This window comes from Nerophis lumbriciformis, linkage group LG37 (assembly GCF_033978685.3).
Source record: "Nerophis lumbriciformis linkage group LG37, RoL_Nlum_v2.1, whole genome shotgun sequence".
NCBI lineage: Eukaryota > Metazoa > Chordata > Actinopteri > Syngnathiformes > Syngnathidae > Nerophis > Nerophis lumbriciformis.
This window is the reverse complement of record NC_084584.2, coordinates 19,242,501-19,267,814: the sequence shown is the minus strand read 5'-3', so window position 1 is coordinate 19,267,814 and position 25,314 is coordinate 19,242,501. Positions and strand designations below refer to the sequence as shown.

Genomic DNA, 25,314 nt, shown 5'->3' with positions numbered 1-25,314 from the left:
AACTTTCCTCAAATTAGATTTAATTTATTTAGTCCCATACATCCCATTTATGTGTTTTATTTCAAAACAGCATCTAATATTCAAGTATAATGCTCTGTGGTCACCATGATAGCATTAAATCCACTTTTTTTAAAAGATACAATTAGGACTACAGATGGAGATTCGATGAATGCTAAATTTGGTGTACCCATGCTTCTATGCAAATATGACCTAATTATAATAACGGGGGGAAATATAATGGCATCACATGCAGGTGAATGCCAATAATGAACCTAAATATTCCTATATATAAAATAAAACAAATGCCATCTTTAAGTGTGACATATACTTTATTGCTCAGTACATTTGTACCCAAAACTCAAACTAAATTGTAAGTTGTCTTTTCAGTCACACTCTGCCAAAAAAAATTAATTGTCCAATATGGTAAAAAGAAAAAAATCACTTGTATGAATTTGCTTTGTGTTTGGGCAAGAAGTTGAAATTTGGGGGTACAGGTCCAAGCAGCATTTCACTGTTAAAACACAAACAATAATGAGGTTATAATCACAAATGAATGAGTATTGACTAAGAAAGGTAGCTGCTCACCTGATCCTGATCCAGTCCCCAACATTCTGACTGGCCATGAGTGTCTCCAGGTAGTTCCTGCCCATGTAGTATGGAGGCCTCTCATTGATCTTCTGAGGCACCCGCTCCAACAGGCCCACTGGGATGTACCTGACAAACAAATTGTTTGAATAATAGTATGGAAAATAACATATGCGATGTTTATAGAAATCCTCACCTGCACATGAAGGAAAGCCACTCCAGCAGGAAGGTTCGAGTCTTCTCCACACCTCGCGTGTCCGAGCCCCAGTGCTCCAGGCCGAAGTTGGTAAAATCCCGGAGGACGTCAAGTCGCTCGCTGGAGGAGATGTCCCAGTGGCGGCTCTCCTTGATTTCAGTGAAGATCCAGGGCTTAACCAGAGCACCCCTGCAGTGACATCACAACAAACAGTATCTCACAGTTACTGGACATGAAATTAATAACTTTGTTATTCCAAGAATGGGAAGGATCAAAATGAGTTAGAAGGACAGTCCTGAAAAGAAGTGGATGATATTCATTGAATTTAAGAAAAAAAAATCATCAGAAACATGCCTGATGTATCACTGCTAGTCTGCACCAAACCGAAGCAGAATGAGTAACGCCAGACAAGGTTAAAGTAATAATGTTAAAGTATTATTTAAACAAAGGACATGTATCCATGAAAATATGGCAAAGCCTTTGATGATGTGTTTGACAGAAATACAGCTCAAAAGAGATACCGTAGAAGTCCACCCTCCAATGGTAAATGTTGTATGTTATTATGACGTGCCATCTCCCTGAGCACCGGCTCCCCCCAGGGCTGCGTCCTGAGTCCGCTGCTGTTCACGTTGATGACCCATGACTGCTGCGCCAGGTCCACTACCAACCACATTGTGAAGTATGCGGACGACACGACAGTAGTGGACCTCATCCGTGACAACAACGACATGGACTACAGGGAGGAGGTGAAACATCTGGTTGACTGGTGCAGAACCAACAACCTGGTCCTGAATGTCAACAAGACCAAGTAGATCATCGTTGACTTCAGGAAGCACCAGTCCAGCCACACTCCACTCTTTATCAACGGCACAGCGGTGGAGATTGTAAGCAGCACCAAGTTCCTGGGGGTGCAGATAACTGACAATATAACCTGGTCCCTATACACCGGAGCTCTTGTAAAAAGAGCTCAGCAGCGCATGCACTTTTTGCGTCGGATGAAAAGAGCACAGCTCCTTCCATTCTCAGCACATTCTACAGAGGCACTATAGAGAGCCTGCTGACCAACAGCATCTCTGTCTGGACTGGAGTCTGCAATGCCTTAGACTGGAAGTCTCTCCAGAGAGTGGTGAGGACGGCGGAAAAGATAATCAGGACTCCTCTTCCTCCTATCCAGGAGATCGCAAAAAGCCGCTGCCTGACCAGGGCTCAGAAAATCTGCAAAGACTCCTCCCAACCCCACCAAGAACTGTTTTCACTGCTGGACTCTAGAAATAGGTTCCGCAGCCTCCGAAGCAGAACCTCCAGGTTCTGTAACAGCTTCTTCCCTCACGCCGTAAGACTCTTGAACGCATCATAATTAAATTATCCCCTCAATTCCCCCCAAAATGGATTAACTAGCTGGAATAAAAAAGACAGTATAACATACGTGGACGCATGTGAAAAAGTGCAATATATTTATCTGTACAGTAATCTATTTATTTATTTATATATATTTATTTATTTTATATATATATATATTATTTATTTATTTACAAGTCGCACTTATTGCTTTTTTATCCTGCACTACCATGAGCTTATGTAACGAAATTTCGTTCTTATCTGTGCTATAAAGTTCAAATTTGAATGACAATAAAAAGGAAGTCTAAGTCTAAGTCTTACATTAATTCATAAATCTACTATAGTTTGTATTACATTCTATTTTATTATGTTTCATACAATATTTGTTATCAAAAGTTAGTTTTTATTTTTAAAAGGCATGTTACATGTTAAAATACTGCTGTTTTGGAGGGCTAAGAACTGATTCGATTCATTTCATTGATTTGAGATAAGAGCTACATCACAAAACCAAATAAGCTTGTAAGTTGAGGTACTACTGTACACCCTAATACTTTTAATATATTTTAATGTTGACTCTCTCTTAAAATAAAGCATGATAAAATTATGGATTGTTCATGTCTCTATACCAACAAAATGCACAGGAGATTCATTTTTTGCCATTGTATGTTTTAATTCTTATCAAGGAGTGGAAAATATATATTTTTTAATACATACAGAATCAGTCAAAAGTTTGGGGACAGATCTGCATTTTATTGAATAAGAAAGTTTCCAAAATTTTAATAAGATTTGTTTGTTTTTTTTTTGTTTTTTTTTTTTAAATCGGCTCAAGATTTTAATATATTATTTATATTTTTTGTATGTAAAATGTAACAAACACCAAGTGCTCTTTACAATGGACCTAATAAATGCTCCCAGTCAATATTTGTGTGAATAGAGTACAGTACAGTACAGTACTCAGAAAAAACGAGGAACACTAGTACCTTGCAATCATAATACCAGAAACACCCGTTTCTTTGGCTTTCATGGCGTCCTCATAGGACAGAATGTCTCCATTACCTAGTGCAGTAAAAAAACATGAGCAAAGCTCACTTTAGTACCTATTAAAAAGTTTTATCAGGATGGAAAATAACAAAATCATTTCAAAAGCTTATAAATTTACTGTATCAGAGTGAGTTGTTGTACCAAAGAGCGGGATGGGGCTGGCCAGCTGGGAGCAGGTGGTGATGTAGTCCCAGTCTGCAAGTTTGGTGTAGCGCTGCTCTCTGGAACGGCCATGCAGCTAAAAAGGAAAACGACACCACAGATGCTCATATGTACACTTTATATTTAACTATGCTATACGCGTCTGAAAAAACTGTACTGTGATCATAGAGACGCCCCAGTTTTTCATCTCTGGGATGAGTTTATGTGCTACGTTGCTTTTCTCCTGAACGCCGGTGCGGATCTTGACTGTTAAAGGGACATCGAGCACCTTTGGAAGGATGAAAACAGATGATGACTTGACCGATGTAAGCATCGCCCTCCTTATTTTTACAGAAAATGCACACCCACATGGTGCATCCCCCTGATTATCTGCTCAAACTTGCGGGTGCGTGTCATCAAGCCGCAACCTCCGCCCTGAGGACCAAAAACACAACAAGTCGCACTTTGAGATGCTTTATTCAAAACAACAATAAGGACTTCTTGGGACATTTTTGTGGTTGGCTCACCTTCTTGTACACAAGGTCAATGGGACATCCTGAGTTTATGTCCACAAAGTCTACGTCAGTGTTGTTGTTGATGAGCTCTGCACATCTCGTCATGGTGTCAGGGAAGCAGCCCTCTACCTGAAGACAAAATCCTCACATAAGTTAAGTATGCCTCTAATTTTTAAGGAGTCCACAACCGTATATGATATGAGGTGTAGCATGATGACACAGCCACACAGACGCTCCCTTTTAACTTGTGACCAAAGTGCAGACTTCAAACTGCATGAAAGTGAAAATCAGTCAAGTAAAAACACATTTATGATCGACCACATTTGCATTGATTTTTACTAGCGAAAGAAGCTTGTCATCCATCAATGCATGAGTAGCCGTTTGGTTGCAGAGGGAGAAGGCGGAAGGTAAGTCAATACTGCCACCAAAAGGCCAACTGATGCAAAGGACACACAATATGGATTCAGAATTCCTTCACAGGCCTGACGTTTCAGCTTTTAAACAATTTAAAAAATATATTTTTATTGTACTGGGACAATAAAAAGACCTCCATGAAAAATAAAAACAAAGGACCCAGATTTCCCTCGCCTGGACGCAGGTCACCGGGGCCCCCCTCTGGAGCCAGGCCCGGAGGTGGGGCACGATGGCGAGCGCCCATGTCCCCATGGGGCCCGGCCGAGCACAGCCCGAAGAGGCAACGTGGGTCCCCCCTCCAATGGGCTCACCACCCATAGCATGGGTCATAGAGGTCGGGTGCGATGTGAGCTGGGCGGAAGCCGAAGGCAGGGCACTTGGCGATCCAATCCTCGGCTACAGAAGCTAGCTCTTGGGACGTGGAACGTCACCTTGCTGGGGGGTAAGGAGCCTGAGCTAGTGCGCGAGGTGGAGAAGTTCCGGCTAGATATAGTTGGACACACTTCGACGCACAGCAAGGGCTCTGGAACCAGTTCTCTAGAGAGGGGCTGGACTCTCTTCCACCCCAGCCCGTCGGCAGTGAGAGGCGACGGGCTGGGGTGGCAATTCTTGTTTCCCCCTGGCTCAGAGCCTGCACGTTGGAGTTCAACCCGGTGGACGAGAGGGTAGCTTCCCTCCGCCTTCGGGTGGAGAAACGGGTCCTGACTGTGGTTTGCGCTTACGCGCCAAACCGCAGCTTAGAGTACCCACCCTTTTTGGATTCACTCGAGGGAGTACTTGAGAGTGCTCCCCCGGGTGATTCCCTCGTTCTACTGGGGGACTTCAAAGCTCATGTTGGCAGCGACAGTGAAACCTGGAGAGGCGTGATTGGGAAGAATGGCTGCCCGGATCTGAACCCGAGTGGTGTTTTGTTATTGGACTTTTGTGCCCGTCACAGATTGTCCATAACGAACACCATGTTCAAACATAAGGGTGTCCATATGTGCACTTGGCACCAGGACACCCTAGGCCGCAGTTCCATGATCGACTTTGTAGTTGTGTCATCGGATTTGCGGCCTCATGTTTTGGACACTCGGGTGAAGAGAGGGGCGGAGCTTTCTACCGATCACCACCTGGTGGTGAGTTGGCTGCGATGCTGGGGGAGGATCAATCAATTAATCAATCAATCTTTATTTATATAGCCCTAAATCACAAGTGTCTCAAAGGGCTGCACAAGCCACAACGACATCCTCGGTACAAAGCCCACATAAGGGCAAGGAAAAACTCACCCCAGTGGGACGTCGATGTGAATGACTATGAGAAACCTTGGAGAGGACCGCATATGTGGGTAACCCCCCCCCTCTAGGGGAGACCGAAAGCAATGGATGTCGAGTGGGTCTGACATACGGTAATATTGTGAGAGTCCAGTCCATAGTGGATCCAACATAATAGTAAGAGTCCAGTCCATAGTGGGGCCAGCAGGACACCATCCCGAGCGGAGACGGGTCAGCAGCGCAGAGATGTTCCCAGCCGATGCACAGGCGAGCGGTCCACCCCGGGTCCCGACTCTGGACAGCCAGCACTTCATCCATGGCCACCGGACCTGTTCCCCCCCCCCTCAAGGAAAAGGGGAGCAGAGGAGAAAAGAAAAGAAACGGCAGATCAACTGGTCTAACAGGGGGGCTATTTAAAGGCTAGAGTATACAAATGAGTTTTAAGATGGGACTTAAATGCTTCTACTGAGGTAGCATCTCTAATTGTTACCGGGAGGGCATTCCATAGTACTGGAGCCCGAATAGAAAACGCTCTATAGCCCGCAGACTTTTTTTGGGCTCTGGGAATCACTAATAAGCCGGAGTTCTTTGAACGCAAATTTCTTGCCGGGACATATGGTACAATGCAATCGACAAGATAGGACGGAGCTAGACCGTGTAGTATTTTATACGTAAGTAGTAAAACCTTAAAGTCACATCTTAAGTGCACAGGAAGCCAGTGCAGGTGAGCCAGTATAGGCGTAATATGATCAAACTTTCTTGTTCTTGTCAAAAGTCTAGCAACCGCATTTTGTACCAATTGTAATCTTTTAATGCTAGACATAGGGAGACCCGAAAATAATATGTTACAGTAGTCGAGACGAGACATAACGAACGCATGAATAATGATCTCAGCGTCGCTAGTGGACAAAATGGAACGAATTTTAGCGATATTACGGAGATGAAAGAAGGCCGTTTTAGTAACACTCTTAATGTGTGACTCAAAGGAGAGTTGGGTCGAAAATAATACCCAGATTCTTTACTGATTCGCCTTGTGTAATTGTTTGGTTGTCAAATGTTAAGGTGGTATTATTAAATAAATGTCGGTGTTTAGCAGGACCGATAATCAGCATTTCCGTTTTCTTGGGGTTGAGTTGCAAGAAGTTAGCGGACATCCATTGTTTAATTTCATTAAGACACGCTTCCAGCTGACTACAATCCGGCGTGTTGGTCAGCTTTAGGGGCATGTAGAGTTGGGTGTCATCAGCATAACAATGAAAGCTAACACGGTATTTGCGTATGATGTCGCCTAGTGGCAGCATATAAATACTAAAGAGTGCAGGGCCAAGAACCGAACCCTGAGGAACTCCGCACGTTACCTTAACATAGTCCGAGGTCACATTATTATGGGAGACGCATTGCATCCTGTCAGTAAGATAAGAGTTAAACCACGACAAAGCTAAGTCTGACATACCAATATGTGTTTTGATACGCTCTAATAAAATATTATGATCGACGGTATCGAAAGCAGCGCTAAGATCAAGAAGCAGCAACATAGATGACGCATCAGAATCCATCGTTAGCAGTAGATCATCACCGTAGTCATTTTTGCGAGGGCTGTCTCCGTAGAGTGATTTGCCCTGAAACCGGATTGAAAAGGTTCACAGAGATTGTTAGACACTAAGTGTTCATTTAGTTGCTGTGCGACAATTTTTTCGAGGATTTTCGAAATAAAGGGAAGGTGGGACACTGGTCGGTAGTTTACCATGAGGTCAGGATCAAGGTTAGGTCTTTTGAGCAGGGGATGAATAACCGCTTTCTTGAATGCTAGGGGAACAGTGCCAGAGGAAAGTGATAAGTTTATAATATTTAGCACTGATGGACCTAATAATACAAAAAGCTCCTTGATAAGTTTCCCAGGAAGTGGGTCAAGTAAACATGTTGTTTGTTTTATCCCACTTACACGCTGTAATAGTTCCTCTAATGTTATTTCATCAAAAAGAGAGAGACTATTTTGTATTGCAGTTTAAAGTTAAAGTACCAATGATTGTCACACACACACTAGGTGTGGCGAGATTATTCTCTGCATTTGACCCATCACCCTTGATCACCCCCTGGGAGGTGAGGGGAGCAGTGGGCAGCAGCGGTGGCCGCGCCCGGGAATCATTTTGGTGATTTAACCCCCAATTCCAACCCTTGATGCTGAGTGCCAAGCAGGGAGGTAATGGGTCCCATTTTTTTTATAGTCTTTGGTATGACTCGGCCGGGGTTTGAACTCACAACCTACCGATCTCAGGGCGGACACTCTAACCACTAGGCCACTGAGTAGGTATCCGTCGTAGATACAGTTGTATCTGTGTTCATAGAACCCAGTTGTAGCTGGGATGCGTTGTCTTTAATCTCCTTTCTAATGAGTTCAATTTTCTTATTAAAGAAATTCATAAAGTCATCTGCCGGACAGACCTGGCAGGCCCAAACGCATTGTGAGGGTTTGCTGGGAACGTCTGGCAGAGTCTCCTGTCAGAGAGAGTTTCAATTCCCACCTCCTAAAGAACTTTGAACATGTCACGAGGGAGGTGCTGGACATTGAGTCCGAATGGACCATGTTCCGCGCCTCTATTGTCAAGGCGGCTGATTGGAGCTGTGGCCGCAAGGTACCGTATTTTCCGCACTATAAGGCGCACCGGATTATTAGCCGCACCTTCTATGAATTACATATTTCATAATTTTGTCCACCAATAAGCCGCCCCGGACTAAAAGCCGCGCCTACGCTGCGCTAAAGTGAATGTCAAAAAAACGCTGCGCTAAAGTGAATGTCAAAAAAACAGTCAGATAGTTCAGTCAAACTTTAATAATATATTGAAAACCAGCGTTCTAACAACTCTGTCCCAAAATGTACAAATGTGCAATCACAAACATAGTAAAATTCAAAATGGTGTAGAGCAATAGCAACATACCGGTAATGTTGCTCGAACGTTAATGTCACAACACACAACACACAAAATAAACATAGCGCTCACTTTCTGAAGTTATTCTTCATTCGTACCGGTAAATCCTTCGAATTCTTCGTCTTCGGTGTCCGAATTGAAAAGTTGCGCTAGCGTGGCTTCCAAAATGGCGGGCTCCGTCTCTTCGAAATCATCGGATTCAGTGTCGCTGTTGTTGTGCAGCAGTTCTGTGAATCCTGCCTTCCGGAAAGCTCGGACCACAGTTGTGACAGAAATATCTGCCCAGGCATTTACAATCCACTGGCAGATGTTGGCGTATGTTGTCCGGCGTTGTCTGCCCGTCTTAGTGAAGGTGTGTTCGCCTTCGGTCATCCATTTTTCCCACGCAGTTCGCAGTCGTGATTTGAATGCCCTGTTGACACCAATATCCAGCGGTTGGAGTTCTTTGGTTAATCCACCCGGAATGACGGCGAGTGTTGTATTTGTGTGCTTCACTTGTTTTTTGACACCATCTGTGATGTGGGCGCGCATAGAGTCATATATCAACATGGACGGAGCAGCGTGAAAAAAGCCACCCGGCCGCTTCGCGTAAACTTCCCTTAACCACTCGCTCATCTTTTCTTCATCCATCCATCCCTTCGAGTTAGCTTTTATGATGACGCCGGCTGGAAAGGTCTCTTTTGGCAAGGTCTTCCTTTTGAATATCACCATGAGTGGAAGTTAGCATGGCAAGCTAGAACCACAGTGAAGGATGACTTCTCATTCCCTGTGGAGCGAATATTCACCGTACGTGCTCCCGTTCCACAGTGCGGTTCAGTTGCTGTGAAATACGGTAGTAATCCGTGTGCGGATGGAGAGATTGCGTCTTTTTATGACCCGGATCGTTTAGTAGGAGCCATTTTGTGGTCTTTACAGATGTAAACAGGAAATGAAACGTACGGTGATATCCGCGCGTTTTTTCTTCTTCTTCCGGGGGCGGGTGAAGCGCTTCCTGTTCTATGGGGGCGGGTGAAGCGCTTCCTGTTCTATGGGGGCGGGTGAAGCGCTTCCTGTTCTATGGGGGCGGGTGCTTTCCTTGGCGGTTGCTTGCGTAGAAGAAGAAGCGCTTCCTGTTCTACCGGGAAAAAAGATGGCGGCTGTTTACCGAAGTTGCGAGACCGAAACTTTATGAAAATGAATCGTAATAAAGCGCACCGGGTTATTAGGCGCACTGTCAGCTTTTGAGAAAAATTGTGGTTTTTAGGTGCGCCTTATAGTGCGGAAAATACGGTAGTTGGTGCTTGTCGTGGCGGTAATCCTAGAACCCGTTGGTGGACACCGGTGGTGAGGGATGCCGTCAAGCTGAAGAAGGAGTCCTATCGGGTTCTTTTGGCTCATAGGACTCCTGAGGCAGCGGACAGGTACCGACAGGCCAAGCGGTGTGCGGCTTCAGCGGTCGCAGAGGCAAAAACTCGGACATGGGAGGAGTTCGGGGAAGCCATGGAAAACGACTTCCGGACGGCTTCGAAGCAATTCTGGACCACCATCCGCCGCCTCAGGAAGGGGAAGCAGTGCACTATCAACACCGTGTATGGTGCGGATGGTGTTCTGCTGACCTCGACTGCGGATGTTGTGGATCGGTGGAGGGAATACTTCAAAGACCTCCTCAATCCCACCAACACGTCTTCCTATGAGGAAGCAGTGCCTGGGGAGTCTGTGGTGGGCTCTCCTATTTCTGGGGCTGAGGTTGCTGAGGTAGTTAAAAAGCTCCTCGGTGGCAAGGCCCCGGGGGTAGAGGAGATCCGCCCGGAGTTCCTTAAGGCTCTGGATGCTGTGGGGCTGTCTTGGTTGACAAGACTCTGCAGCATCGCGTGGACAACGGGGGCGGTACCTCTGGATTGGCAGACCGGGGTGGTGGTTCCTCTCTTTAAGAAGGGGAACCGGAGGGTGTGTACTAACTATCGTGGGATCACACTCCTCAGCCTTCCCGGTAAGGTCTATTCAGGTGTGCTGAATAGGAGGCTACGCCGGATAGTCGAACCTCGGATTCAGGAGGAACAGTGTTGTTTTCGTCCTGGTCGTGGAACTGTGGACCAGCTCTATACTCTCGGCAGGGTCCTTGAGGGTGCATGGGAGTTTGCCCAACCAGTCTACATGTGTTTTGTGGACTTGGAGAAGGCATTCGACCGTGTCCCTCGGGAAGTCCTGTGGGGAGTGCTCAGAGAGTATGGGGTATCGGACTGTCTGATTGTGGCAGTCCGCTCCCTGTATGATCAGTGCCAGAGCTTGGTCCGCATTGCCGGCAGTAAGTCGGACACGTTTCCAGTGAGGGTTGGACTCCGCCAAGGCTGCCCTTTGTCACCGATTCTGTTCATAACTTTTATGGACAGAATTTCTAGGCGCAGTCAAGGCGTTGAGGGGATCTGGTTTGGTGGCTGCAGGATCAGGTCTCTGCTTTTTGTAGATGGTGTGGTCCTGATGGCTTCATCTGGCCAGGATCTTCAGCTCTCACTGGATCGGTTCGCAGCTGAGTGTGAAGCGACTAGGATGAGAATCAGCACCTCCAAGTCCGAGTCCACGGTTCTCGCCCGGAAAAGGGTGGAGTGCCATATCGGGTTGGGGAGGAGATCTTGCCCCAAGTGGAGGAGTTCAAGTACCTCGGAGTCTTGTTCACGAGTGAGGGAAGAGTGGATCGTGAGATCGACAGGCGGATCGGTGCGGCGTCTTCAGTAATGCGGACACTGTATCGATCCGTTGTGGTGAAGAAGGAGCTGAGCCGGAAGGCAAAGCTCTCAATTTACCGGTCGATCTACGTTCCCATCCTCACCTATGGTCATGAGCTTTGGGTTATGACCGAAAGGACAAGATCACGGGTACAAGCGGCCGAAATGAGTTTCCTCCGCCGGGTGGCGGGGCTCTCCCGTAGAGATAGGGTGAGAAGCTCTGCCATCCGGGGGGAGCTCAAAGTAAAGCCGCTGCTCCTCCACATCGAGAGGAGCCAGATGAGGTGGTTCGGGCATCTGGTCAGGATGCCACCCGAACGCCTCCCTAGGGAGGTGTTTAGGGCACGTCCGACCGGTAGGAGGCCGCGGGGAAGACCCAGGACACGTTGGGAAGACTATGTCTCCCGGCTGGCCTGGGAACGCCTCGGGGTCCCACTGGAAGAGCTGGACGAAGTGCCTGGGGAGAGGGACGTCTGGGGTTCCCTGCTTAGGCTGCTGCCCCCGCGACCCGACCTCAGATAAGCGGAAGAAGATGGATGGATGGATGGATGGATGGATGGAGGGACACTTTTTTTTTAACTTTCACCTGGCTTTAAAAGTAAATAATTACATTTTATTTTATTCCATTTCACTACAATTATCAATGTTACTTTCAAAATTTGTACAGGCGATTTTGAATAACAAATTTTAGATTAGAATTTAATTATTATTTAAAAATAAATAATAATACATTTAAAAACACACACACATATATATATATTTTATATATATATATATATATATATATATATATACATATACATATACATATATACATACATGTTATATATATATACACATATATATACACATATATATATATATATATATATATATACACAGATATATATATATATATATATATATATATATATATATATATATATATATATATATATATATATATATATATATATATATATATATATATATATATGTATATATATACACATATATACATATATGCGCTCCCCTTACTCACCATTGCGTATTATACTCAATGGTTAACTGGACATCTTTATGTGCTCGACGCCTCAATCACTGGTATGTTTTTATCTACAAAACCATTCTGGGTATCACTCCATCTTATCTGTCTTGTTTTTTAACAAAGAAACAAGGAAGTCACAATCTTCGTTCAATGAATGTTCTGCAATTTGTCGTCCCCAAAGTAAGAACTGAACTGGGCAAGAAAGCATTTAGGTTTTCAGCACCAAAGGCTTGGAATAACCTACAATCGAATATTAAACTTCAAACCCTTGTTACATTGAATGAGTTTAAAGATTCTGTGAAAGGATTGCAGTCTACCTTGTCTGTATGCACATGTGTCATGTGAGCAAGTTTTAATGTTGTAAATGTGATGTTTTATGTGTTGTTTACTGTTTTTTAATATAACCTTGCTGCTGCCCTCTTGGCCAGATCTCCCTTGGAAAAGAGATACTTGATCTCAATGGGATTTTTACCTTGTTAAATAAAGGCTCAATAAAAAAAAAATAAAAATAAAAAAAAATAATATATATATATATATATACTTAAATGTATAACGTTCCTGTTTGGATACATAAAACATACTTACCAATGTCGTAGGATCATACCCGTGTCACAGTTTTTACTTTGTTGGTTTCTATGTCGCTGATGTTTAGCCACAACGAAGGCAGGATATAGGCAGTGCCATCTAGTGGAAGGTATCATCATAACTCAGACTTTTTTATTAAATATTGAAGCTCAGATTTAAATGTATTGTTGATATTAGTCAATACAATAATACATTTATAATTGAGGTAAATGAATTGGAAGTATACATTTTGGACACAAATGTTTTTGGGTAGTTCTTGACGTACATTTGCATTGAGTCAGACTAATACGTGGGGACGCATCTATTATATATTTTCATTACAATAATGCACCTTTGGCTATTACAAATATAAATTCACTTTTTGTTTCAATCTGTAAAAACAGAAGCGAAAGTGTTTGAATTTGTTTACAGACAGCTCCGTCTACCCACAATACATTGCGCTACTAACATGCAGGCACAATAAGTCACATAACATTAATCCCGGCATCCTAAAGGCGTTTCTCATTCATGCATTTATTTATTTTGTTAACAAATCAGGACCGATTTGGAGACAAAAATAGTTGAGTCAGCTATACTCCGCCGGCATGAGGAAGTGTTAGACCAGCTATTGCTTTCTTTATTACCTGAACATAGCTACATAGCCTCTTGGCCAGGTCTCCCTTGGAAAAGAGATCCTTGATCTCAATGGGATTTTTACCTGGTTAAATAAAGGCTCAATAAAAAAAAAAAAAAAAAAAAAATATATATATATATATATATATATATATACATACATATATATATATAGATATACATACACATATATATATATATATATACATATATATATACACACATATATATATATATACATATATATATATATATATACATACATACATACACACACATATATATATATACACACACACACACACGTATATATATATATATATATATATATATATATATATATATATATATATATATATATATATATATATATATATATATATGTATGTGTGGGAAAAAAATCACAAGATTATTTCATCTCTACAGGCCTGTTTCATGAGGGGGGGTTCCCTCAATCATCAGGAGATTTTAATGGGAGCATTCACATACCATGGATTATATAGGGCACAGAGTGGGTGGGTACAGGCTGGTGTAGGGGCGTGCCCTATATAATCCATGGTATGTGAATGCTCCCATTAAAATCTCCTGATGATTGAGGGAACCCCCCCTCATGAAACAGGCCTGTAGAGATGAAATAGTCTTGTGATTTTTTTTCCCACACATACATATATTGCGCTCTACTACGGTATCGAGCACTATTTTTTGGATAACCTTATTAAGACATATATATATATATATATATATATACATATATATATATATATATATATATATATATATATATATATTAGGGCTGCAACAACTAATCGATTAAATCGATTAAAATCGATTATACAAATAGTTGCCGATTAATTTAGTCATCGATTCGTTGGAACTATGCTATGCGCATGCGCGCAGGCTTTTTATTTTATTTTATTGTATTTTTTTTAAATAAACCTTTATTTATAAACTGCAACATTTACAAACAGCTGAGAAACAATAATCAAAATAAGTACAAAAACAGTACAAATCAGCGCCAGGGCGGCGCTGAGGCTACGTCTCATGAGGTGGAGGTAAGCTAGCCAATGATGTGTCATGTGCAGCTCACGTCTCCTTTGCGGAAACTTTCGAAAAATGGCGCAGGAAAACAGTACGGATAGTTCAGTGGAAAAACATCTTGAGGTTATTGCTTCAATGGAGAAAAGTGTACGACCTAAGTCGTCAAAAGTGTGGGAACACTTTACTTTAAAGACTTCAAAGAAGACTGTTTCCTGCAAAATGGCACGGAAGTACAACATTGCTTCAGGAGCACCTGAAAAGGAAACATGTTGGAACCATGGATGAAGGGAAGAACTCATAGTACGTAACTTTTTAAGTCCATAGTGGCAACAAGCATTCATGAGTTCAGCTTTTTTGTGAGTAACGTTAACGTTATGCCTTTGTTGCAACGCGGGGCTGATGATGTGTCTCCGGCACATTTGACTCTGTTTTGAGAGAGAAAACGCACAGTTATCAATTTGGAAATAAACGTAACGGACAGAAATATCTCAGGTTGGTTTCATAATGGATCAATGTAGCCGGGCCCGATAAAGCTATATAAATATATTTAGATTTGAGTGACGCTTTAGTATAACTAAATGTTATGAAGGCGCTGGAATATTTCATGCTATTATTCAGAGGCAGCCTAAAATGAATCCTTTATTATTCACAACAGAAACGTGTACAATATCTGATTCAGTTCTGATCTGATGAGTTACATTTCTGTGTTTTATTGCTGTATGCTGCATCCCCAATGTCCAGAACATGGTGCCAGTATGCTGTTTTTTTTTTTTTTCAATAAAATACTGGAAAGGATAGAAATGTAGCTTGTCTCTTTTATCCGATTATTAATCAATTAATCGAAGTAATAATCAACAGATTAATCGATTATCAAATTAATCGTTAGTTGCAGCCCTAATATATATATATATATATATGTGTATATATATATATATATATATATATATATATATATATATGTATATATATATATATATATATGTATATTTATATACATACATACATATATATACACACATACATATATATACATATATATATATATATATATATATATATATATATATATGTATATATATATATATATATATGTATATTTATATACATACATACATATATATACACACATACATATATATACATATATATATACACACACACACACATATATATATATATATATACACATACACATATATATATATATATATATATATATATATATATATATATATATATACATATATATATATCCATCCATCCATCCATTTGCTACCGCTTATTCCCTTTGGGGTCGCGGGGGGCGCTGAAGCCTATCTCAGCTACAATCGGGCGGAAGGCGGGGTACACCCTGGACAAGTCGCCACCTCATCGCAGGGCCAACACAGATAGACAGACAACATTCACACTCACATCCACACACTAGGGCCAATTTAGTGTTGCCAATCAACTTATCCCCAGGTGCATGTCTTTGGAGGTGGGAGGAAGCCAGAGTACCCGGAGGGAACCCACGCAGTCACGGGGAGGACATGCAAACTCCACACAGAAAGATCCCGAGCCCGGGATTGAACCCAAGACTACTCAGGACCTTCGTATTGTGAGGCAGATGCACTAACCCCTCTGCCACCGTGAAGCCCTATATATATATATATATATATATATATATATATATATATATATACACACATACATACATACATACATATATATATATACACACACACACACACACACACACACACACACACACACACACACACACACACACACACACACACACACACACACACACACACATGTTTGTGTGCTATTGTGTGCTTAGCTGTTGTGTAGCTTCTAACTCAATTGTACATAGATTTTATACTTTACACACACACATTAACTACAATTGAAGTCCAAGAACCATTAAAAATATCTACTAAAATAATCACAAGTTACTCAATACTTGAGTATTTTTTTCACGCAATACTTACTCAAGTAATTATTTTGGTGACCATTTGAGTCATATTCTAAAGTAAAGGTACTCTTAAGTGCAATTTTGGGTACTGTACCCACCTCTGCCTATAGCCTACCATGTTTACCTTTTGTAAATTGCTTCACTGAAACACGAGAAAAGACAAACCTTGTGATTATTGTAGGACATTTAGATGGTAACAGGCTTTGCAAAGGTAAACGCGGAGCAGGACCGCTATTATGGTAGGGCTTATATCCGATATTTTGATATTCGATATCAATATCAGATCAGGAAACACCTAAAAAAGCATTATGTCAAAATAAAATAAAAATAACTGTACAGTCACACATGTAAAGGTGTACTGAACAAAAGGAAATAACTGAGGCAAGAATAACTAATAAGCACAAAAGTACAACAATAAATACCCTGTACTCCAAAGGCTTAACGCCTAAATAGGTCTGGGGCAAACCTGGACTCCAAACAGGTCTTCGCTCTCATGTCTCTTGAGGAGAGCCCACTCGGACTGTTGACCCTGGAGCAGATTGGTGCACATGGCCATTTCTCCACAGGTGATGTCGGCTCCGAAGCGCTTGCACACACGTCGGAAGGGTAGGTTGCCACACTGACAAAAGAGAGTGGAAATTATAACTAGTCTCCTCTGGAGTAGTGAGAAATATACACATTTATTTTGGAGATTTCAACCCTGGAAAGCCCTGTATTTTACAGTTTTTTTATAGGATTAATATCAAAAACACAATTGTTTTAAAACATTATCACCACTCTAAACACCAATTGAGACGGACATATTGCAGTAGCAGGACACTCTAGCAGAAAACAGTCAAATATAAGAAATTCTGCTGCATGCTTTAACAGGGGAGAAGTAGCGCTATCTGGGGGACAAGTATAAGAAATACAAATTTACCGCACCGTTTGCCAGTTAAGCAAAAGTCATTTTCATTGGGATATTTATTCACAAGAAAAAATGAGCCGGTTTATGTGTTGCCATTGTAGGTTAATTTCATTTGCACTCACCGTCGTTAGGGGGGCGAGGTAGAGTTTGTCTCGGAAGTCCACCTTTAGACAGACAACATACAGTACATTAATACAATTGTATCCAAGACGACAAACTGCGTCTGGTGGTACGTGAGCTCTATCTAGAGCAGACCTGGGAAAATTAAGGCCCAGGGGACGCATGCGGCCCGTTAAGCTTTTTAATCTGGCCCGCCGGACATTCCCAAATATTTTTTTTAGATCTTTAAGATGGAAACTGATGATGTGCATTTTTGTTGCGTTTCGCTTGATTGTAAAGTATGTCGATTGAGAGGGGGTGTAACGTTCAAATGTTGTCAATATTCAGTGTTTTATCGTTCATAGTTAAAATTGTAAATCACACATTCTTTATTTTCATGTACATTCTGAGTGTCTCATTCAGTAAAAAAATTTAAAAGTCCATTCCGTTTTTAAGGCGGTCTGCCATAACATTTTTAGCATTCAATCAGACATTATTGTGAGGTTTTGTATTAGTGTTCCTAAAAATAGATATACCGGCCCCCAGACACATTTTTTTCTCTAAATTTGGCCCCCCCCAGTCAAAATAATTGCCCAGGCCTGATCTAGTGGTACAAAGGAACAGAGATTTGATTTTTTAAAAAAACACAATTGCATTAGGGATATGTACATGATTGGAATAATAATTTTACAGGTTTATTAACGAACCAGTCGCTGACTTTGAGTTTAAATAAATGCTTCTTAGCTGAAAAAAATATGTTTAACTTCACCTTCATTCGAAAGTGTAAAAGCAACATATTCCAAGCTAAAGAAAAAATCTAAATCATTTTTTGAGGCGGTCAATTTTTTTGGACGATACCTGTTTTTTTTCACACGGTCGCAACTTGATGACGTCCTCGTCAGTCAACATGCCGACCGTCTTCACTGCGGCTGCTTTCTCTGACCTGGCCTAAAACAAAACTTTATTGAATGGCAAAAGTGGGAACAATATAAACAAGAAAACCAAAAAGGAGCGTTATATGGTAAATATTCTACATTTCAGTCTTACCTGTGTCTCTGCGTCTGTAGACTCTGTTGATGACGCTTGTGGTGCTACACCTGAAAAATGTGAGTTCATCGTGTTTCACTGAGGACAAACAGAGAAAACATCTTCCTACCGTTGCCTTGGTGTCCTTTTTTCTCCTTGTTGTTAGGAAGGGTTTTCAGGTACTCTGCCGACTTCCTGAACTCTACCGAATGCTTCCTGAGGCGGTTCTGGAGCTCCTTACTCAGACTGTTCTTCACCGCCGTCCTGCCCTCGTTGGCTTTGACCACGTCTGCGTTCTCCGTGGTCTTAAAGTCGATGGTGGTGTGCGCCTTGGCGAAACGACAAGTGAGACCATAGGTGCACTTCCCGTACATGTTGTAGATGTGGCAGCTCTCTCCGATGTCGGCAGGCTTGGTGGCCAGATAGGCAGCGACATCGTGGTAAAAGTGGCACTTTTCTCCGAAGGGACATTCCCTGTTGTCCTGATGAGGTAGAGGATTATTCAGGATCCATCAGGCGTGTTAGAATAAAGCTTCTTACCTGAATAACTGAAAGACACAATCTTCTCTCATCGTAGGTGGTCGGCTTCTTGTGCGGCCTGAACTTGTACTGCCCCCGGAGATGTTTACCATCCGGCTTTCCACCTTTATCGTTCCCCTCTGGGTCTAATTTAACCTTTTTGGTTTCAGGTTCCTGCACGGGTGCTTCATTGGACTCCTCAGCTGCCTCCCTGTTTTTACATACCCGCGAGCTTTGCCACTCTGCGTCTAGAAACTCGTGAAACATGTCTTTGGTGGTGATGAATCTACAATTTCAAAGAAAATAGGGCAGAGATGACCAAGAAGCAGACATATGATGTAATTATCTTGTTATTGACATATTTGACTTATGTGACTGACTGGGGTATGAGGGCTGCTTCCCCCTTAACAACAAGGGGTGTCCCCTTTGCAGCTGTTTCTTCTGCCTGTTTTTCCATTACATCCAGTTATATCTATAAAACAGGACAATATTTACAATCACCGATCTGGAGTGTACATACAACTGTGAATAATAAAAACAGAGTGAGTTCATCAGATGACAGAGTAGCAGCAGTAATCTTAATGAAAATGTCTCTTACCTGCTTTAACTTTGCAGTGTTGACAGTATTGACTATAAACTGAAGCTAGTAGCTAATGCTAAGCTAATATCACAATAGAAACCCTCGACAATAAGCAGAAACTTCTAAATGGCAGTATGTGATTAAAGATTAAAAGTCGGTTTTACAATATTTGTCACGCAGTATTAAGTACATTACATGTGACATTCCGGTCATTTGGACTGCAGCTCGGCGTTTGGAGGCGATCGTGCAACTCTTAAAGGGATCCGGGTTCCGGACCCAGTATACTTTTAAAGACTATAGTTCCGGGTAGGAAATGTGTTTTTTTGTTCATTGTGCAAAGTATATTTTTGTATTTCATCGAACATAAACTGCCACTACACACCATTTAAAGTACCAGTGACTAATTATAAGTTTAAGTGACTTTATGAAGTAAGTAACAATTAGGTAAGTCACCTGTACTTACCTACTTACCTACCATGAACTGATTTACGTGGACCCCGACTTAAACAAGTTGAAAAACGTATTCGGGTGTTACCATTTAGTGGTCAATTGTACGGAATATGTACTGTACTGTACAATCTACTAATAAAAGTTTCAATCAATCTATCACTACTCGGCGTGTGAAGGCGATCGTACGTGCAACTCTTAAAGGGATCCGGACTTGGTTCCGGGTAGGAATGATGAGTTTCAGTCCGTTATGGATGATGATGTATTTTGATTTTTTATCTTATCCATCCATCCATCCATGTTTTACCACTTGTCCCTTTTTGGGTTCGCGGGGGGTGCTGGAGCCTATCTCAGTTGCATTCGGGCGGATATGAAATGTAAATACAATACAGTTAAAATTCAAATTTACTATTTTGATGACCTCATGAGGTACGTTCCGAAATGCGCATTTCCACACTTAAAATTGTGAGTGCATAAGTGCGTTTAGTGAGAAGTATGGCAAAATGCAGAACGTTTATAATTTGTAAACAATAGGTTTGTACTTTGAACATGACGGACGCACACATATATTTGTAAAAATAGACGTAGAAAATGAATTTTGAAGTCATCAAAATATTTTTTCTCTCCAAACCCCACCCCACTTGCAGTACATTCAACTAGACATTAGACAGTCATTAGGCTTACAGACTAAAAATATTTCAGACAAATCTGCAAAAAAAAAATATTTTTTTAAAAACACTTACAGGCAACTAGACTAGCTAGTATGCGTCATGGGATTTTAGGACGGTATGCATTTATATTCATAAAGCTATTTAAAATTAAAAACTGAAAATATTTCTGAAAAATCAGCCAAATATTTTTTCACAAGAAAAGGTTTGTAGTTGAACCAACTGGACGTTCCTAAGTCACTCATTCCTCCACAAACTCCAGTTAGTACAACTAGTGGTTCCTCAAGGTTCCATTTTAGGTCCTCTCTTTGTCACCATTTGGGCTATTCAACTGCTGGCCCGAGAGTTCAGTTCCAAAAACTTGTGAGACTCACATTTTTGCAGAAAGTTTATTAAAAACAGCACAGTGCTCCTATAATTTTGACATAATAAACAAACCAAAATCAAATGTCCATTGTGGAGGTAGCTGGTTCTCTGGAATTTACAAAATAAGACTAATAGTGAAGGGAGAAGTCATCCTTTTCTGGAAACGTGCCCCCCAAAACAATTTAATTTAATATCTCTGCCTTAGAGTGTATATAATCCATCCATTTTCTACCGCTTATCCCTTTTGGGGTCGCGGGGGGTGCTGGAGCCTATCTCATCTGCAATCGGGCGGAAGGCGGGGTACACCCTGGACATATAATTTTATGACTTAAAATTTATAAAGCATTTATGGGGTCCGTTGGTTGCACTTTGTATATGGTCCCTGCACAACAATGCAGCGTGAGCTGATCATAAGAACCTATGCTCGATTTGGAACATCTGAAGTATTATTACATTTCTCAGTCAGCTCAGGCTGTCATTTATAATAATGCACATGGTGCTTGTCATGAATTATTGTGATATTCGACTAAAACAAATCGAATGCCAAGAATCCAGCTGAAACCAAAATATGTTACCTTGAAGATTTTTCCTTTGAAAATTAAACATGAAATAAATATATTAGCAGCAATATTTTTACTTATTTGGGGACATTACTAACTTTCCCAATTTAGCCTTAAATCGTTTCTGACTCGTGTCCAGAATGCCGGTGCCTTTCTCCTGGAAGTCATATCCAATTCTGTGAAGCTCCTGTAATTTGGCTGTTAAGTTCTGTACGCTGTAGTCAAACACTTTTGGCTTCTTTAGTATCTGCTGCAGTGGAATTCCTCCTTTGAGCAGACAGTCCAGCTTGGTGCTCAGTGTAGCTGCCCCAGTGTGCAGAACTGCTGGATAGGAAATAATAAAATTTTTTACGTCAACTCTCCGACAGCCATGAGAGAGCATCTTCTGCTGGAGGCTGGTTAAATTATTTTTCAGATACTCGTTGGAGACATCCACAATATCTGCGCCAGGACCTTGAAGCAGGGCCAGAAGCACTGAGTCGCTAAGTTTCAAAGATGCTTTCAGGTAATCGATATTTGCCTTGACTCTCTTAGTGCTTCTTATGAGGATGTAGATGTTTCTGGATATGAAATCTTTGGCAAACTGCTCTGGATCATTCCCTCCCATCTCTGTACAGATGTTCTCCAGGAACTCCACCCTGTGCTTATTGAGCTCCACACTGTTAGAGAAGGTGCGCGGCGCTGAGGCGAGCAGCCGGTGGAGGTGCTGACTGTTGAGCCCTAACGAGGACAGAAAGGCAATGTTCTTCTCGATGTTGTCATTATCGCTGGAGCGAAAGAAGGACTCCGGTGAGCGATCAAGGGTGCTGACAATTTCCTCATCTGTCTGGAGGATGTTTCTCCACAGCTGCCAACGTTGCTCCAAATGTTCCAGGGAACGGGTGATGGCGCGCGGATAACGCGATATGACGCTGGCCACCGTCTTGCCGCTGGCTCCTTTGCTTTGCAGAAAGCCGGCAAGCCCTTGCTCGTTGGTGAAGTTTTTACGGAGAACCCCTGGCTGACGCTGGCGGGCCATACTCACGTCCACCCCCATGAGTTTTAAGTTCTCCAGCAGAAACTCATTCTCTGGGTTCGGAGATATTTTAAGGTCATGTTTTTTTGGCGTGATGCTGCAGAACCTGGACTGGAATGCAAGAAGCTTCAAGGCTTGTTGAAGAGTGGATGTACAATGGAGAGCTTTCACCCAAGGTGCCATGTTTCAGGAGGAGGGCTTCAGTGTCACATCTCTACCGGAAATATATTAGGAAATGTATGTAGTTACAAAGCAATACTTATCTTCCATTGCTAAATGATGATAACATAGATCGATTGATACTTTATTCATCTTTAGGATACATTTACATGGGGGCGCGTGAGAGGCAATAGTGTATATATATATTGACATACAGATAGATACATAAACATTCGCTTCAGGGAGGGCGTGAATAAAATTATGTCGCCTTCTTAAATAGTGGGACATTGAGGCCCCTTCCTCAATGTCCCACTATTTAAAAAGGCGTTAGGGTTCGGGAAAAGGGCGTGAGAGGGGCGTAATAGTCCATCCATCCATTTTCTACCGCTTATTCCCTTTGGGGTCGCGGGGGGCGTATTTTAGTAAAGAATTATCTTGACACATACAGATGAAAAAATAAACATTAACTTTGGGGGGATTATGTCCCCTGTGGAGACAGAATAATTGAAACGCTTACAGTGTAAATAAATGTAAAAAATAGTAAACTACAATCTGCTCATTCACACAGTCTGTACCAAAGTAGTTTATTAATGTGCACTGTCCTGAATAAATAAATGCAAGTTAAAACATATATATATATATATATAAATATATATTCTTAAATGTATAACGTTCCTGTTTGGATACATAAAACATACTTACCAATGTCGTAGGATCATACTCGTGTCACGGTTTTTTCTTTGTTGGTTTCTTTGTCGCTGATGTTTAGCCACAATGCAGGCAGGATATAGGCAGTGCCATCTAGTGGAAGGTATCATCATAACTCAGACTTTTTTATTAAAATATTGAAGCTCAGATTTAAATGTATTGTTGATATTAATCAATACAATAATAAATTTATAATTGAGGTAAATGAATTGGAAGTATACATTTGGGACACAAATGTTTTTGGGTAGTTTTTGACGTACATTTGCATTGAGTCAGACTAATACGTGTGAACGCATCTATTATATATTTTCATTACAATAATGCACCTTTAGCAATTACAAATATAAATTAACTTTTTGTTTTAATTTGTAAAAACAGAAGCGAAAGTGTTTGAATTTGTTTACAGACAGCCCCGTCTACCCACAATACATTGCGCTACTAACACGCAGGCACAATAAGTCACATAACATTAATCCCGGCATCCTAAAGGCGTTTCTCATTCATGCATTTATTTATTTTGTTAACAAATCAGGACCGATTTGGAGACAAAAGTAGTACTTAAAAATACAGAAAAACCGGGCAAACCGGACATCCCTATTAGGTGAGGTGAGTCAGCTCCGCCGGCATGAGGAAGTGTTAGACCAGCTATTGCTTTCTTTATTACCTGAACTTAGTTACAGTAACCTTTTCGCTGTAAAAAAAAATATTTACATGTAAATACTGTAACTGTAGTAATATTACGATAGCGCTGTTGACATTTAGTATATGCCAAGCTAGTTTGGCATATATTATATATTTTCATTACAATAATGCACCTTTGGCTGTTACAAATATAAATTCACTTTTTGTTTCAATTTGTAAAAACAGAAGCGAAAGTGTTTGAATTTGTTTACAGACAGCCCCGTCTACTCACAATACATTGCGCTACTAACACGCAGGCACAATAAGTCACATAACATTAATCCCGGCATCCTAAAGGTGTTTCTCATTCATGCACTTATTTATTTTGTTAACAAATCAGGACCGATTTGGAGACAAAAGTAGTACTTAAGAATACAGAAAAACCGGGCAAATCGCACATCCCTATGAGGAAGTGTTAGACCAGTTATTGCTTTCTTTATTACCTGAACATAGCTACAGTAACCTTTTCGCTGTAAAAAAAAACTATTTACATTTAAATAATGTAACTGTAGTAATATTACGATAGCGCTGTTGACATTTAATATATGCCAAGCTAGTGTCACAGGACGGCTAGCTCGGCAAAGAACTGGGAACAAAAACATTTTTCAGTTTCGACAATGCTGATGATTCCATAATTCCCTAATTCTGTGTAAATGTCATCTTAATAATATTTTTTATTAATTGCTGCCCAAATTACGCTTCTGTGATGCTGCCAATCACTTAACTTTATAGTGGGCGGAGTTAAGAAAGTGGGCGGAGTTGAGTTCCTCCATAAGGCAGCACTGAACTTTGTCCCTCACCATTCTCCCTGTCAGACCCATAGCTCCTTCTGCTGTAAAAGATGGCTCATCTCTCTGCGCTTTTCAAGTATGTGGACGACCACCAGGATGATTATGTGCAGGTAAAGCTAACTCCTAAAACTACAATGTTTACGTCCAACTTGACTGGAGTCGTCTCTTCTTGTTGTGCCCTAGCGCCTGGCAGATTGGGTCGCCGTCCAGAGCGTGTCCGCTTGGCCGGAGAAACGCGGCGAGATCAAGAAGATGATGCAGATGGCGGCCAAGGATATTGAGCGACTGGGCGGCACAGTGGAGTTAGTGGACATCGGCAAACAGAAGGTAGTAGCCTGCATTGTTTACTTTGAAAAAATCCTACTGAAAGTCTTTACGTTTGTGCAGCTGCCCAGCGGTGAGGATATCCCTCTTCCCCCTATCATCCTGGGACACTTGGGCTCAGACCCGGGCAAGA

General features: G+C 41.5%; 3 protein-coding genes across 6 annotated transcripts in view; 1 reads left to right on the top strand and 2 right to left on the bottom strand.

The window, feature by feature from the left end:
* Nucleotides 1-310: 310 nt before the first annotated feature.
* On the bottom strand, nucleotides 311-23,446 carry dus3l (dihydrouridine synthase 3-like (S. cerevisiae)). Of its 4 annotated transcripts, none has more exons than XM_061931416.1 (16): nucleotides 23,380-23,446; nucleotides 19,263-19,354; nucleotides 18,904-19,168; nucleotides 18,494-18,845; nucleotides 18,385-18,434; nucleotides 18,196-18,285; nucleotides 17,361-17,402; nucleotides 16,798-16,950; nucleotides 3,829-3,945; nucleotides 3,671-3,736; nucleotides 3,480-3,590; nucleotides 3,302-3,398; nucleotides 3,100-3,175; nucleotides 782-970; nucleotides 586-714; nucleotides 311-511 (listed from the first exon to the last, which is right to left on the bottom strand). In XM_061931416.1, the coding sequence occupies exons 2-16, from the start codon at nucleotides 19,337-19,339 to the stop codon at nucleotides 439-441; spliced, it is 1,887 nt and encodes a 628-aa protein (XP_061787400.1). In that variant the 5' UTR covers nucleotides 19,340-19,354; nucleotides 23,380-23,446; the 3' UTR covers nucleotides 311-438. The 4 variants fall into 4 exon arrangements, with proteins under 4 accessions (XP_061787400.1, XP_061787401.1, XP_061787399.1 ...); XM_061931417.2 differs by lacking the exon at nucleotides 23,380-23,446 and adding an exon at nucleotides 19,938-20,078; XM_061931415.1 differs by lacking the exon at nucleotides 23,380-23,446 and adding an exon at nucleotides 19,481-19,724.
* On the bottom strand, nucleotides 20,942-23,447 carry LOC133577512 (transcription termination factor 1, mitochondrial). Its single transcript, XM_061931421.1, has 2 exons — nucleotides 23,380-23,447; nucleotides 20,942-22,732 (listed from the first exon to the last, which is right to left on the bottom strand). Exon 2 carries the CDS (start codon nucleotides 22,699-22,701, stop codon nucleotides 21,577-21,579), a length of 1,125 nt encoding a protein of 374 aa, XP_061787405.1. The 5' UTR covers nucleotides 22,702-22,732; nucleotides 23,380-23,447; the 3' UTR covers nucleotides 20,942-21,576.
* Nucleotides 23,448-23,812: 365 nt separating this feature from the next.
* Nucleotides 23,813-25,314, top strand: part of cndp2 (carnosine dipeptidase 2) — a 13,423-nt gene continuing 11,921 nt past the window's right edge. The window contains exons 1-4 of the mRNA XM_061931420.1: nucleotides 23,813-23,991; nucleotides 24,882-24,967; nucleotides 25,041-25,184; nucleotides 25,245-25,314. The exon at nucleotides 25,245-25,314 is cut by the window's right edge and continues 93 nt beyond it. Of these exons, the coding sequence (XP_061787404.1) occupies nucleotides 24,908-24,967; nucleotides 25,041-25,184; nucleotides 25,245-25,314 (274 nt within the window). The 5' untranslated portion in view covers nucleotides 23,813-23,991; nucleotides 24,882-24,907. The remainder of the gene's footprint in view (nucleotides 23,992-24,881; nucleotides 24,968-25,040; nucleotides 25,185-25,244) is intronic.